The 16,984-nt window shown below is 43.7% G+C and overlaps 1 protein-coding gene across 1 annotated transcript in view; it reads left to right on the top strand.

The window, feature by feature from the left end:
* Positions 1-1,651: 1,651 nt before the first annotated feature.
* LOC133474876 (titin) overlaps positions 1,652-16,984 on the top strand; it is a 29,841-nt gene continuing 14,508 nt past the window's right edge. The window contains exons 1-8 of the mRNA XM_061766997.1: positions 1,652-1,791; positions 5,800-5,943; positions 6,409-6,560; positions 10,230-10,383; positions 10,807-10,996; positions 11,087-11,181; positions 11,884-12,070; positions 12,667-12,764. Coding sequence (XP_061622981.1) covers positions 5,838-5,943; positions 6,409-6,560; positions 10,230-10,383; positions 10,807-10,996; positions 11,087-11,181; positions 11,884-12,070; positions 12,667-12,764 — 982 coding nt within the window. The 5' untranslated portion in view covers positions 1,652-1,791; positions 5,800-5,837. The remainder of the gene's footprint in view (positions 1,792-5,799; positions 5,944-6,408; positions 6,561-10,229; positions 10,384-10,806; positions 10,997-11,086; positions 11,182-11,883; positions 12,071-12,666; positions 12,765-16,984) is intronic.

Below are 16,984 nucleotides of genomic sequence, written 5' to 3' on the forward strand. Positions count from 1 at the left end.
TAAACTCAGTCTCATTTTATTTGTGTTATGTATTATTCTCTATTATAAATTCTTATTATTTAGATTATTTTATTATATTTTGATTATTTCCATTTATTATTATAAAATGACTCAACTCAGTCTTGTTAGTGACTCTTTTTCATTTTATTATTATTGACTTTTTAAAAATGGTTTAATATTTCATATTATTTCCAGTCATAAAATGATTCAGCCTGGTAATTGTGTTATTATTATTATTATTAATATTAATTTTATTTTTAATTATTACAAAAATAATTTTCAGAGATTTAGATTTCTACGCAATTTCTGGAAAATATAATAGATTTCTGGATTAGGTCTACACTCACCAGGTCACCTCATTAGGTACACATGTAGCAATGAGATCTACTACAAAGCTGCAGCAAAAAAAACCACAGATAAACACAGATAGAAAGATAGATTTAGTGTTGTGTTGCAGTTCGCAGTGGTCCCTAATATTTTGAGCCTGTGCTTTAGCTAAATACGGCATGGATGGACGCAGCAGCTCCTTTGGTTGCACTGAGGTCGTTTGATGTCCTCAACCCGAGTGAGCGTGTGACATTCTACCTTTGTCCGCTTTTAATTAAAATCAGCGTTGGGCCAGCATACATTATAAATGGTTGCATTTGTACTTTCAATTTCCATGCCATTATGCAGAGCACGCCAGCGGACATTCCCATTTGCAAGGCTGTGGGAGACAAGTGTAACAAGGAACACAAACAATTCTTTTGAAATGTTTTTTAAGAGTTAAACATCTTCCTATCCCGGCTATAAAAGTGATAAAACCTATGAAGACACAAAAAGAGACGAGTTGCGAGTCCAATTGAATCAAATAAATGTGCGTCCCTTGCACTAACTATCTGTATAAGGGCCATTAACCCTCATTAACCTACTTTTAATAGGGAAACGGTGCAAAGTGGACTTGAAAAAATAAGCTCCAGTATAGATCGCAGTCTGCTGATTGATTGACAATTGGGGAGAAAAGCTTGATCAACTGCATAGGTGGGTAGATAGGTTGGTAGGTAGGTGTGCTGATAGGTAGGAGGGTAGGTAGGTAAGGTATTATGATGGGTGAGTAGCTAGGTAGCGAAGCGGGTCGGTAAGTCGATAGTTTGGTGGGTAAATGCCTAGGTAGGTAGTTACATAGATGGGTAGGAAGGTAGGTAGGTATGTACATTGGGTGGAAAAAGTATGATTTAACGGTCGATCTACGTTCCTATCCTCACCTATGGTCACGAGCTGTGGGTCGTGACCGAAAGAACAAGATCCCAGATACAAGCGGCCGAAATGAGTTTCCTCCGCAGGGTGTCCGGGCTCTCCCTTAGAGATGGGGTGAGAAGCTCGGTCGTCCGGGAGGATCTCAGAGTAGAGTCGCTGCTCCTCCACATCGAGAGGAGCCAGATGAGGTGGCTGGGGCATCTGATTCGGAGCGACATCATCTGTCATCTGTCATTAGTCAACACTCCAAGACCAGTTTTACAACAACAGAAAATCTGAGAAGTTGCACCAATATTGCATGTATATTCATGTTCCCAAATCCTTTTTTGCATCTCTTGGTGCATAAAAGAAGCATTCACAAAGGAGGCCTTCTTTTCTGTGCCTCGCCATTACAGTTGTTGGCTTTGAATGAACACTCACACGTGGATGTGCGTGTGTGCGCGTGTTAGCTGTTTATCGGCACCCTCTTCATGCCAGAGTGCATCAAGAGGACAGAGGGTCCGCACTGAGCGTCCGCACAGACCACACACGCAAAGACTGTAACTTCAGTATTTAGTAAGTATTTGACTTGATGTCCTTGCATGCTGTGTACTGTATCTATTAACCTGATCAATACTATTAACCTGTCAATCCACACAATTAAGTGTCCATGTGGGAGATATTCAATTAGCAAGTGGAGGTGTTATTAACATGCAAACAAGTGTAAATCTGTTGTGAGCTGTATGAGTCATAGCGTACATACAATTGGACACCCACGCTCGCTTAGCATCAAGTTAGCAGCCACCAGGCGAGGTGACTCTTCAACACACTCAAGACCAACAGTGCCATCTTGTCTTGTGAGTCAACCACTGCCGTGTTTTGTGATGTCCCACAATGTTGTATTGTGTTGTCTTGTTAGACTTACTTAAGCGTTCACCCACGCATCCACCTAATTGTCCATTCAAGCTGTCAAAGATAGGATGTTGGAAATGGTAGCAGCAGTTATTCAGTGGATCTCTTTTTATTTCAGAATCTCCAATGGCTTATCTTTTAGTCCAGGGTGCTTGGTCTCCGTTGGCTAGGTTGTCGCCATATTATGCAGAGCGGACTTGGTGCGTGAGAATTACCTGTTGCGATAAACCTGTATTTTACGGAGGACTCCTCTTTAAGGTCGTAGGCTCTTCTTCTGGCTCCTCAGGTGGCCTTTTTCCTTTTGACAAGAAGCTCTCATTTTTGCTCGTTTGCGGATTTATTTTTAGTAACGTTTCACGTGACCCACATGTGCAGTCTAGTGTTGTTTCGTTCAAAGAACAAATCTTTTCAGTGAACATAATGAACTGAATCAGTTTATGAAATGATTCGTTCTTTGAGCTTAGCCGCTGCCGTTAGTGAGTCAGTTGGGAGCGGAAACAGAAGTGTGCTATGCAGTCTTGATGTGTCAATGAGACGCACAGCTGTTGTGGCAGAGAAGATCCTGTCAATTTTCCAAATAAGACACATTTCACACGTGAAACGCAATACAACGGTATTGTCTATGAATTGGTCATTCTTTCTATGCGGCCCGATAACAAATGCCTCACGGACTGGTACCGGTCTGCGGACCGGCAGTTAGGGACCACTGGCCATGACCAATGACTTCATGAAAAAGCTTTTTGCTGACCAGACTTGGAAGTGTGTGTGTGCGTGAGACAGAAACATCTGCAATTTACCGTAAGGTGTTTTCTCAAGTTAGAAATGGGCTAAAATATCAAAGTTTGGGCAGTCACAATTTAAGAGTTGCATGACAAAGCTGTTGTTTTTCTTCCCTAAAATGAGTCACTTTGATTGGCCCACGAAGGGGTTGTGTGCGGTCATGTGACTGCAGTGTGCAGTCCGATTGGTGAATTGGAGTCAAATCACACTAGTGATCACGTTGGATTGGCACAAAGGCGCACTAAGTGAAAGTCAATGCTGGAGTCTAAAAATTGATCGCGCCTGCACTAATGGGTAAATAAAAGTAGCGAGCAGCATATCGATCATTGTAACGAAGTGAAAGTATCGATTCTTCTTCACGTAAATACTCAAGTAAAAGTAAAAAAGTATGTTTGATTCAAACTACTTAAACAAGTACAATTTATCCAAAATGTTACTTGAGTAAAGGTAACGGAGTAAATGTAAGGCCTTACTACCCACCTCTGCCTACGGTTCACTCACTCACACATTTGTCGACTCACTCATGCTTTCACCCAGTCATGCATCCATCCATCCACTCACTGAGCCAGCCACCATCCCTTACTTGTACCGATCAGCAACTCACTCAGCCAATCACCCAATCATCCATGCATCGATCTAGCCAGTGACTCATGCCTTTACTAGACTTTACGCCGATCTGATCGGTGTGATCGGTATCGGCCGATAATGAGCATTTTATGCTGATTGGCTTTCATGTCATAATTCCCCAATCCGATCAATGACGTCATCGATCGGCTCTGCACTAGACATTTAACTCCGCGTCGCCGTTGCGTATGAATCCAAAAGCTAGTTTATTTTTAGCCTTGTCACGTGTCTTGTGGCGCAGCACTGTAACTATCTGTATCTGCCAATAAAGTTTTGTTCAATCGTGTGGGTTAAAAAACACGTCATCGGTGTGGGACTTTTGCGGTGTCTCAGACAAACAACACGTAAGTTATTTGCAGTCTGTGCACAACTGAAATACATTGTGCAGAACGTCATCTAAATGCTTCAACACAAATTTGATCAGGCACCTGAAGAATGTACACAAGGAGGAGCATGGCGCGTTCAAGCAACACATTGTGGAGGGAAAAAAAAGGAAAACACAAACGGACCCAAACTCTGGACAACACCCGTCCATATAGCCGGGACAGTGAGAAAGTTAGAGTAAGCATGTCATTAACAGTATTTATTCAAGTAATTTAATTGCAATAAAGTAATTTAATTACACTAAGTTAGCACCCATTATTTCTGTCATGTTGTAATGTTGATCTGACCTAAACTTATGTCAGTGGCCATTCCTTGAATGTCCCCTAGAGGTGATCAATGTTTTAACTTTTGTCTAAAATGCTAGAGAATAATTTTGAGCTGGAATGGGCTTCAGCACACCCGCGACCCTAGTGAGGAAAAGCGGTACAGAAAATGGAGGGATGGATGGATACAGTACTCAGTATACAGTACTAAAGTATATACAATAAATGAACAAGTCATGTAAATGGACACATTGCTCCATCTTGTGATCGGATCGGTGATCGGTTATTGTTTTGATCGGTGATCGGCCCCAAAAATTGTGATCGTGTAAAGCCTAGCCTTTACCCACCATCACCATCAAGTCATCTATTCCCTCACTCATCCATCCATCCATCCATTGACATAACCATGCTTTTACCTATCCAACCACTTACTCATACTGTACATCCACCTATCAATCATCCATTCATCCATCCATACACCCATTCACTTACTCATGCCTTCAACCATCCATCCACTTACTCCCTCCCTCCCTCCATTTACTTTCACCCTCTCATCTATCATCCATTCATCACCCACTTACCCATGTGTTCACCCACTCATCAATCTCATCCAGCTTCACACCTCCATCATGACCCATTCACCTTTACATGAAGCCCCCCTGAGCTAGATCAAAACTATGCCTTCTTCAGTATCACGATAATGGAGCATTACATAAGCCAAAATTGTGCTGCTGTGTGCTCCAACCCTCACATGGACACGGCGAGAGGGCCATGAAAGCCTATAGGCTCAGACAAAAATAAAAGCGAACATGTTGATGTTGCCGGTACAAAGCTCGGCAGCTTCGTTTCATGTCACTTCCATTGAGTGCGCAGTGCGCTCTATAAAGTGTCTGGCATTATTCAAGCCACTAAAGAGGACGACTGGGGAGAGCGGCGAGGGGGCTCAAGGAGCACAAAAAGAACACATGAATCAGTGGTAGTATTTTTTTGTTTTGTTAATATTGAGACATTTTTAACCAAAAATGTATTTTTGATCATTACATCATCATGTGAGGGCATTTTGCAAAGGTGGAAGAAGCACTCCCATACAAATCTGCTTGGATACATCCATCCATCCATCCATTTTCTGAGCCGCTTCTCCTCACTAGGGTCGCGGGCGTGCTGGAGCCTATCCCAGCTGTCATCGGGCAGGAGGCGGGGTACACCCTGAACTGGTTGCCAGCCAATCGCAGGGCACATAGGAACAAACAACCATTCACACTCATAGTCATGCCTACGGGCAATTTAGAGTCTCCAATTCATGCATGTTTTTGGGATGTGGGAGGAAACCGGAGTGCCCGGAGAAAACCCACGCAGGCACGGGGAGAACATGCAAACTCCACACAGGCGGGGCCGGGGATTGAACCCGGGTCCTCAGAACTGTGAGGCTGACGCTCTAACCAGTCGTCCACCGTGCCGCCTGCTTGGATACAGTAACAAAGTATTTGTACTTCCCACCACTGCTATTTCAACAAATAGCAGATCTAGAAAGCAGCATCCAGGACTTTTTTTATGATATCCAAGTCGATAGGGTTTGTTGGATATTGATTTTTGACCTCATTAAAGTATATCGACTTCTCAGAGTGGACAAAATGGCTGAAGCTGCATGGTGGTTTCCTAATGTCTCTGGTGGAGTTCTGCAGTAGGATGCTTGTCTGCCCTCCTCAGATGATTCCCGCCCTCTGCTTAGTTGTCCTGTCCAGTCTGACAGCCTCATCCCAGTCAGGTGAGTCTGGTCCCACGCGCACTATACTAACCACAGATATAATGCGGTTCATTGTTGTTCCCACAGAGCAGAAAGAATACAGGTATATATATACCTGTGTGAATTGTTGTGTGCTCTGTTTGTATGCGCTGCTCCGTGTGTGTTTCAGTAGTATCAGTTGTTTGACGGTTAAACCTCATTCACTGCCATTGACGGCTGTTCAATTCAAATATCCATCTTAACATGGAGGCTTGGCAGTGAATGAGTTTTTTAATAATGATCTTAACATTTATGCTAATTTCCATTCACCTGTCTATGGTGTTTCACATTATATATTGGCATTGAGCTAGCAGACTTTCATTGGACGAAGTTCTGTTTCAGTTTTGTTGACATATTGTTGTTCATTGATTTTATGCTCTCACTATAGTAGTGGCAGTAGCAGTATCATTTTTCATGGACGTGACATGGTGGTTGGTGTTTTGTCAGGTTTGGAGGAGGTGTTCTTCAGTCCGTGGGATCAGATGGTCAAAGAAGGAGAGGAGGCCTCCTTCCGCTGCGTGTCTGGTGAAAGCTCATCTCCTGCCAGCATCCTTTGGATCAAAGATGGCAGCCTGGTCACCACTGGGAGACAAAGCCAGGTACTGAAAACCTAACCACACTACAACCAGGAAGTTGATGTCTTTGAGGAAGCGGTTTGATTGATGGGTGGATGGAGGGATGGATGTATGGCTGAATAAACAGGTGGATGAATGAATGGATGAAGGAATGGATGTTTGAATGTTTGGGTGGATAGATGACTGATGGAAGGACACATGTATTAATGGATGGGTGCATGGAGAAAAGGATGGATGGAGGAATATATGGATGGATATATGATTAGATGGAGGCATGGAGGAAAAAAATGAATACATGAATAAATTGATGGATGGATGAACAAATTAACAGATGAGTGATGATGGATGAATAAAAAATTGGCTGGATGGATGAATTAATGGTGGACAAATGAATGGATGAATAACTGGGTGGGTGGATGATTGACAGACAGATAAATGAATTCATGAGTGATGGATGAATGAATCCATCAAACATGACCTTGAACTTTATGGACTAAAATTATTTAAAACATGAATAACAGGGCGGCACGGTGGCCGACTGGTTAGAGCGTCAGCCTCACAGTTCTGAGGTGTGGGGTTCAATCCCCGTCCCCGCCTGTGTGGAGTTTGCATGTTCTCCCCGTGCCTGCGTGGGTTTTCTCCGGGCACTCCGGTTTCCTCCCACATCCCAAAAACATGCATTAATTGGAGACTCTAAATTGCCCGTAGGCATGACTGTGAGTGCGAATGGTTGTTTGTTTCGATGTGCCCTGCGATTGGCTGGCAACCGGTTCAGGGTGTACCCCGCCTCCTGCCCGATGACAGCTGGGATAGGCTCCAGCACGCCCGCGACCCTAGTGAGGAGAAGCGGCTCAGAGAATGGATGGATGGATGGACATGAATAACAGACCTAAAAATATAAGAGCACCATGAAGATAAAAGATAATACCAACCCCAATTCCAATGAAGTTGGGACGTTGTGTAAAATGTAAAAAAAAACAGAATACATCCATCCATCCATTTTCTGAGCCGCTTATCCTCACAAGGGTCGCAGGAGTGCTGGAGCCTATCCCAGCTATCATCGGGCAGGAGGCGGGGTACACCTTGAACTGGTTGCCAGCCAATCGCAGGGCACATACAAACAAACAACCATACGCACTCACATTCACACCTATGGGCAATTTAGAGACTTCAATTAACCTAGCATGCATGTTTTTGGGATGTGGGAGGAAACCGGGGTGCCTGGACAAAACCCACACAGGCACGGGGAGAACCTGCAAAGTCCACACAGGCGGGGCCGGGGGTTGAACCCTGGTCCTCAGAACATTTCTCAACATACAATTGCAAGGAATTTAGGGATTTCATAGTCTCTGGTCCATAATATCATCAAATGATTCAGAGAATCTGGAGAAATCTCTGTATGCGAGTGGCAAGGCCGAAAAACATCATTGAATGCCCGTGACCTTCGATCTTTCAATGCATTAAAAACTAGCATCGTGTAAATTATATTGCCATATGGACTCAGGAACATTTCAGAAAACCATTGTTAGATAACACAGTTCATCGCTACATCTACAAATGCAAGTTAACACTCTACCATGCAAAGCGAAAGCCTACCATTCAAAGCGAAAGCCATTTATCAACAACACCCAGAAATGCCGCTGGCTTCTATGGACCCAAGGTCATCTGAGATGGACTGGCGAAAAGTGGAAAGTGTGCTGTTGTCTGACAAGTCCACATTTCAAATTGTTTTTGGAAATCATGGATTTCGCGTCCTCCGGACCAAAGAGGAAAAAGGCCATCTGGATTGTTGCAAGTGAAAAGTTCAAAAGCCAGCATCTGTGATGGTATGGGGGGGGGGGGGGGGGGTGTTAGTGCCCATGGCAGGGGTAACTTGCATATAGTGTGAAGGCACCATTAATGGTTGTTTGTTTTAGACCAACAAATGCTGCCATCCAAGTAATGTCTTTTTCAGGGACATCCCTGCTTATTTCAGCAAGACAATGCCAAGCCACATTATGTACTTATTACAACAGCATGGCTTCGTAGTAAAAGAGAGTGAGTACTAGACTGGCCTTCCAGCAGTCCAGACCTGTCTCCCATTGAAAATATGTGGTGCACTATGAAGTGCAAAATATGACAACGGAGCCCCTGACGGTTGAACAGCTGAAGGTGTACATCAAGCAAGAATGGGAAAGAATTCTACCTACAAAGCTTCAACAATGAGTGTCCTCGGTTCTCAAACACTAATTGAGTGTTGTTAAAAGGAAAGGTGATGTAACACAGTGGTAAACATGCCAGTGTCCCAGCATTTTTGGATCGTATTGCACGCATCAAATTCAAAATGAGTGAATATTTGCAAAAAATATATAGTTGATCAGTTTCAACATTAAATATCTTTGTTTTATGTCTTTGTAGTGTATTCAGTTGAATATAAGTTGAAAAGTATGCAAGTCATTGTATTCTGTGTTTATTTACATTTTACACAACATCACAGCTTCATTGGAATTGAGGTTTGTAATAATGAATGGAGACAAAAGATATGAGTAGATAAATTGAATATTAGTTATAAGCTCAATTAAAAAGGCGGATCTTCAGCCTGGCCTTGAAAACAAGAATGTTCTCTGGAGCCCTGAGGTTCTCCGGCAGGCAGTGTGATGAATGGGGGATGGTTGAATGAATGGATGATAATGAATGAATGGGTGGATGGATGTCTGGGAATGATTGATAGGAGTGAATGTATGTATTATTGAATGAGTGGATGATGTGAGAAGAATTGATGGATGGATGATGGACATGAATGGTTGATTGATGGGTGGACCAACAAATGAATGGATGATTGCTGAATAGATGAATTAATGAATGGTGGATGTGGATTATTCACGGCTGAAAAAATGGGTAGATGAGTGATTATGGATGAACAAGAAGATAAAAAGTTGTTTGGCTGAATAAATGAATCGATGCATGAATAAATATATGAATGGATGTATGGGTGGATGAAGATGAATGAATGAACAAATAAGTGGATGACAAATGAAAGAATGATTGATTGATGGATGGACAAATGTTCAATTTAATGGATGAATGGCTAATAGATGGCTGAATAATGAATGAATGGCTGGCTGAGTAAATAGAGAATGTAAAATAACTGATGGTTGGACAAATGAATGGCTGGATGGTCCTGGGGACGGGCATGGGAAATTAGCAGTAGCTACAAATGCTGTGACGCTGTACATTAGAGATTTGTTCATCCAAAATATCTATGCTGTAGCATCTGTCCCTATTCAAATAAACATGAAATGGAAATGAAAAATGGATGGATGAATGGCTGATGGATGGATGATTGAATGTATTAATGAATCAAAGATTTTTAATGTGGGATGACTAAATGGCTTGATAAATGAATGGATGGATGAACGGGTGTCAAATAAATGCATGAATTAATGAATCGATTATGAATGAATACTGTACGTGAATGAATGAATGAATGAATGAATGAATGAATGGGTAGGTGGATGGATATAAATGCATGAACTAATGAATGGATGATGAATTCATATATGGATGGATGGAAACAAATTTATGGAAAATGTATGTGAGTCAAGGCGGGTGAACAAATGCTTTTGGCAATATAGTGTATTTACTACCCATCTATTGATATTTTGTCTAGTTATGCTACACTCTTGTACATTTTTTTTTCTCCACTGTATTCAGGGAGAATACGGAGGTGGCCACCAGAAGAAGACGTCGGGAACACTTCATCTCGTCAATGTGAGCCTGGAGGACGCTGGCACGTACGTGTGCCAGACCGTCAACCCTTCGCTAAACATCAGCAGGAAGAGCAGACCGGCCAAGCTCACTGTGCTCGGTAAGCAACTTTACCGGCGGCTTTTCCTCCTTCCTGCTACTTTGTATGCACACATTATAAACAAATAGAAATCCTCATTTCATGTCAACACTGACTCAAAAGCCTAAGTCAGACTTAAAACCCAACTCTGAAACCCTAACGTTTCGTTGAAAGCGTAACCCTGGCTTGAAACTTTAATGTGAAACTCTAACCCTGTTTAAAACCCGAAACAAGGCTTGAAACACAACTTTGAAACCTTAACCCAAGCCTGAAACCCTTCGAAATCCTAACGCTGGCTTAAATCCTACTTTGAGAGCACAACATTTTCTAAAAACCTTAATTTGAAACTCCAAACATTGTTTGAAAATAAACAAGGCTTGAAACCCTACTTTGAAACCCAAACCAAAGCATGAAACCCTACTTTGAAACCCCACGTACGTCCAGGGGTCCCCCACCGACTGCGTGTGACACGGGGCCCAGACAACGTGACGGTTGCCGTGGGAACCGAGGCCTCCCTGCACTGCCAGGTGGCAGGCTTCCCGGTGCCCGCGGTGCGCTGGTTCAAAGACGACGCCCCCCTGGAGGTCACAACCTCACTTGGCATGCGGGACAACGGACAGCTGCTCACATTCAGGTGCTGATTGTTCATCACTAAAATTATAAATGCATTTTCATCTACAGTCATATTTGAGGGGATTTTTGCTATTGTTTTTTTGTTTTTCAGGAATGTGAGTAGAGAGGATGAAGGCTCGTATCACTGCGAAGCATCAAACCTTCGAGAGAAAATGAAGTCGCAGGCAGCTTTCCTCCTTCCTGCTGGTTCGTATGCACACAGCAGGAATAGAAAGAGGTGCAATGTCACGTCAAGCCTAAATGGAAACCCGAACACAGGCTTGAAACCTGAATTTCAAAACCCAAACCCAGGTTTGAAATGCTACTTTGAACCCTGAACCTTGACCTAAAACCCTAATTTGAAATCTTAACCCTTGTTTGAGATCCTAAAAAGATTCCAGACTCAACTTTGAAACCCTAGCCACAGCTTGAAACCCCGACCCTTATTTGAAATTCAAACACTGGCTTGAAACCCCAATTTGAATCACTAACTATGGCTTGAAACCCTAATTTGAAAACCTAACATTGGCTTAAAACCGTAATTTTGAAACCTCTCCTTGGCTTGAAACCCTAATTTGAAAACCTAACCCAAGTTGAAAGCAAACTTTAAAAACCTATCCATATTGAAACCATACTTTGAAATCCTAACCCATGTTTGAAACTCTAACCGTGGTTTGAAACACTGACTTTAAACATTTATTTTGAAACCCAAACTCTTATGAAATCCCAATCCCAACCCTAAATTTAGATGACTTGGGAAAAAAAACGATGACTTGAAATCCTAATTTCAAACTATAACCACATCTTGAAACCATGCTTTGGCTTGAAACCTCAACCCAAGCTTAAAAATCGGACATGCAACCTTAACCATGTATTATAGTGTATTTTTATTTCTGTTGTTTTTTCCAGAGATGGGGTGGAGCTTCACCCGGCATCCGTCCAACGTGACGGCGTGGAGAGGCGACAACGTGAGCGTGTCGTGCGGGCCGCCCTTCAGCAGACCTCCCGCCGAGGTTTCCTGGTTCAAGGACAACCGTCTTGTGACGCCCTCGGCCCGTGTGGGTGTGCTCCCTGGCGGAGACCTCCTCATCCTCAGGTCCGCCAGCAACAAATGCACCATTAGTAAGACCAGCGTTTGGGTAGGACGCACTGCACGTTTGGCTTTCATGTCCATTTGCTTCAGTGACTGTGCTTGGATTGGTTTCCAGAGTCTGTTCCATTTAAGCCTCATGGGTTGCGCATTCAAGTCTTTTTGTTGCTTTCAAATCACGAACCCTCGCTTGAAATCCTACTTTGAAACCCTAAACCTGTTTTAAAATCCCATTGGGCTTGATTCCCTAAGGATTTTCAAATCAGGGTTTCAAGCTTAGCTTCCGATTTCAAACAAGCATTAGGGTTTCAAAGTACGGGTTCAAGCCAGGGTTAGAAATTCAAAGTAGGGTTTAAAGCTAGGATTAGGGTTTGAAAGTGACAAAATGAAACTTGAATGTGAAACACAGGGAGTTGAAACTGAAAAATGAGGCTCTGTCAGTGAAAAACAAAGATGGAGACGAATGTGAAATCTGAAGTGATGTCGTAATATCAAAGAAATACAAATGACTTTTTTAATCAGGTCTGTACTGTATTTGATTTTTTTAATGTAATCTTTTTGAGGGCCCATTAGAAGTGTGTGTGTGTGTTTTGTTTGTTCAGCGTGGTGGAGGCAGACGCGGGCAGTTACCTGTGCAGGGCGGCCAACGTCCACCTGCAAAGATTTGTCACGTCCACGAGAGCAACGCTCACTGTGCACGGTACAAACAAGGCTACTTTACACTTGCTTGAAACCCTAACCCAGGCTTAAAACCCCTCTTTTGAAATCCTAACCTTGGCTTAAACCCTACTTTGAAACCTTAACCCTTGCTCGAAACCTTAACCCTGGCTTGAAACCCTGATTTGAATCCCTAACTGAGGTTTGAAGCCCTTATTTGAAACCTTAACCCTGCCTTGAGTATGGAAACAGTAATTTTCAAATGATCTTGTGGTGCTTCGATTTCCCCCAAACTCCCAAATGGCATGGAGGTAGGAGGTGATGGTTATCCCACATTTGCATATACAGTGGACCCCACTATTCGCGGGGGATAGGGACAGGACTGGACTGCGAATAGCAAAAATCCGCGGATAATTGAGACCCGTTACAATTGCATTTAATATATATATATATATACATACATACACACACTCTATACACACATTTGAATTACAATTTAAAAAAACTCAAAAATATTGAAAATAAATCCATGTCGAATTGTGTGTACGCGGGGGTCCATTGTATTTTTCCTCCACATTTTCCTGTTCATCTAGCTACTCCTTCAGTGACACTGCGGCCCTCTGCTCTAACGGTGGCCCTGGGGGGCCGAGTGTCTGCGAAGCGTCGGGTGAGCCTCCGCCATCTATCAGCTGGCTTTAGCGAGGACACTCCAAGCAGATGGGGGCCAGGATGACTTTGGGGTGAGTAGGCATTGTCATCTACGTGGCATACCATTAAAGATTCAGATTTTTGTTGGATTTTTGTCTCTCTGAGCGAGGAACGCGATGCTCAACATCGAGGCGGGTCACAGCTACGACGAAGGAACGTTCGTGTGCGCCGCCGCCAACGCGCTCGGCCAAAGTCGAGCCACGCTCACCCCTCACTGTCGCGGGTACGAGCCCGTATTCTGCCTAGCATCAAATGACAAATGTGGTTATTGCCATGCCATTTCTGACCTCATGAAAATACAAGTTTAAAGTTAGGACTTGGCGGCACGGTGATCGACTGGTTAGAGCGTCTGCCTCACAGTTCTGAGGACCCGGGTTCAATCCCCGGCCCCGCCTGTGTGGAGTTTACATGTTCTCCCCGTGCCTGCGTGGGTTTTCTCCGGGCGCTCCGGTTTCCTCCCACATCCCAAAAACATGCATGGTAGGTTAATTGAAGACTATAATTGCCCATAGGTGTGAATGTGAGTGCGTATGGTTGTATGTGCCCTGCGATTGGCTGGCAACCAGTTCAGGGTGTAGCCCGCCTCCTGCCCGATGATAGCTGGGATAGGCTCCAGCACTCCGGCGACCCTTGTGAGGAGTGCTTTTTCTAAAAAAAAAAAAATAAATCTACTTGAGTTACTTCATTACCTAAAAACAACATGGCTCCCCCTTTGAATTGACCGTTCACAAGTGGAGTGATTCGTTCGTGTTTCCCAGTAAGTCCCATCATGGTGAGCAGCGCGGGCCAGGTGGCGTGCAGGCCCGGGGAGTCTGCTTTGCTTCCCTGCTCAGCAGTTGGGGTCCCGCCCATCTGGTACACGTGGACCAGAGACCGTGGAGCCAAGACCCCAATCGCCAACTCTGACGGAAAACACATTGATGGTGAGTCTGATAATGGACACCGGGCGCAGGGGTTCTCAAACTTTCTGGTATACAGGGATGACATTTTTCCAAGAACTGGTTACAAAAATTGTTCAGTTCTTTACATTCTATTTCATTATGTAATTACCAAATGGGCGGCACGGTGGCCGACTGGTTAGAGCGTCAGCCTCACAGTTCTGAGGACCCGGGTTCAATCCCCAGCCCCGCCTGTGTGGAGTTTGCATGTTCTCCCCGTGCCTGCGTGGGTTTTCTCCGGGCACTCCGGTTTCCTCCCACATCCCAAAAACATGCATGAATTGGAGACTCTAAATTGCCCGTAGGCATGACTGTGAGTGCGAATGGTTGTTTGTTCCTATGTGCCCTGCGATTGGCTGGCAACCAGTTCAGGGTGTACCCCGCCTCCTGCCCGATGACAGCTGGGATAGGCTCCAGCACGCCCGCGACCCTAGTGAGGAGAAGTGGCTCAGAAAATGGATGGATGAATTACCAAATGTTTTTATAAATGTTACTCCTTCCCCGACCCCAGTTGAGAGTCCCTGCTTTAACCAACTAAGCACAATAATATAATACACATACATGTGGTTGTGGCCGCACTGGTTAGCACATCCGCCTCACAGTTCTGAGGACCCGGGTTCAAATCTCGCCTCGCCCGTGTGGAGTTTGCATGTTCTCCCCGTGCCTGCGTGTGTTTTCTCCGGGTACTCAGGTTTCCTCCCACTTCCCAAAAACATGCATTGTAGCTTATTTGAAAACTCCAAATTGCATGCAGGTGTCAACATGAGTGCAAATAGTTGTTTGTTTATATGTGCCCTGCGATTGGCTGGCAACCAGTTCAGGGTGTACCTCGCCTCTCGCCCGAAGACAGCTGCGATAGGCTCCAGCATACCCGCAACCCTAGTGAGGATAAGCGGTGTAGAAAATGGATGGATCAACGTACATCATTCAATTGCTACCCAATGTCCTTACCTCCGGACGATGGAGCTCTGCATATTTCCAGTGTGCAGGCGGCGGACGCGGGGGAATACTTTTGCACGGCAGAGAACAGAGCAGGACGACAGCAGAGACGCACCGTCCTCCTGGTCACGGGTAGGCTCACCGAAACCTTGGCTACAAACCCTAATTTGAAACCCTAATTTGGGCTTGAAAGCCTCATTTGAAAGCCTGGCCCACGGATCAAGGTAGGATTTCAAGCCTGCGTTAGAATTTTACAGAATGTTTACGGTTTCAAATTAGGGTTTCAGGGGTTGGGGTTCCAAGTTAGGGTTTTAAATAGGACTTTCAAACCAGGATTCAGATTTCAAATAATGGTTTCAAGCCTGGGTTAGGTTTTAAGAGTTAAAGTGTGGCAAATGCCAGGGAAGGAAGATGATTGGCCAAAGGAGCGCTATTTTATTATACATTTTTTATCTAATAGCCAGCGAGAATGATAAATTAACTGACATTCTGTTTTGTTTTTTTGTGTGTGTTTTTTTTTTTTTTAACCAGCATACAATCTACCAACACTACCCATGCGATCAAGCAGTCGATTGCGATCAACGTAATGGGCACCCCTGGTTTAAGGTTTCAAAGTAGGGTTCCAAGCCTGGGTGAGGGTTTCAAATCAGGGATTTAAATTAGGGTTTCAAACCAAGGTTAAGGTTTGAAATTAGGGTTTCAATCCAGGGTTAGGGTTTCAAAGTAGGGTTTGTATACAGGATTAAGGTTTTAAATGAGGGTTTCAAGACAAGGTTAAGGCTTCAACATAGGGTTTGGGATTTTAAATTAGTTTTTCCAGACAGGATTAGGGTTTCAAAGTAGGTTTTAAAAACTACGTTAGGGTTTCAAATTAGCATTTCATGCCAGGGTTACTGCTCAGAACATGAACACGTCCCACGTAACAAATGACATATTACCCAAAAACGAGTTTCCTTCCACTTCCATCCTGAGCTGACGACATCCTGGAGGACTTAATGCAGTTTAACAGCTTGTCTGGCGTGAGTAAAAGCACACAATGCTGACAGTATCACACGTAGACGACTGGGATTTCTATACAAGTGTCAGAGTAGCAAGATTACACACAAATACAAGTACAGATACTTGGGTTAAAAAAAAAAAAAGATGTAGAATTAGAAGCATTGATTCAACTCCTATACTTAAGTAAACGTTACAAAACAGTACAGACATATAATGAAAAACAACACAGATGGACTAACAGATGTTAGCATAGATGTTATGACAGGGGTCTCAAATGTACGGTCCATGGGCCAGAAGCAGCCAGTCAGGTGTCCAATCCGGCTTGCGGGCATTGTTCTGACGGTCTTTTTATGTAAAGACTCCCACTTTGAAACTTGAGTTTTTATTTTCACGCAAGCACCGTAGAACCGGAAGTCCTGTGAGTCACGTGACGCGACATGCACAAAGCTGAGCGAGAGAGTAAAGATCGGCACGGCGGGGCATGCCTCCAATCCATATGCAGTAAGAGAGAGTCTTTGTGTGAAGCAATGTCTATATATGTATCATATCATGTATTTTTGGTTAAGCAATTTCATGTGCACATGCCCACTTAAAAATTAGTTTGTGAAGGTAATAGGGACATGGGTTTATTAAAGTCCTGATAAAATTTAGGTTGGGTTAGATCAGACAAACAAATCAT

The sequence above is a fragment of the Phyllopteryx taeniolatus genome, chromosome 3 (genome assembly GCF_024500385.1).
Source record: "Phyllopteryx taeniolatus isolate TA_2022b chromosome 3, UOR_Ptae_1.2, whole genome shotgun sequence".
Classification (NCBI taxonomy): Eukaryota; Metazoa; Chordata; class Actinopteri; order Syngnathiformes; family Syngnathidae; genus Phyllopteryx; species Phyllopteryx taeniolatus.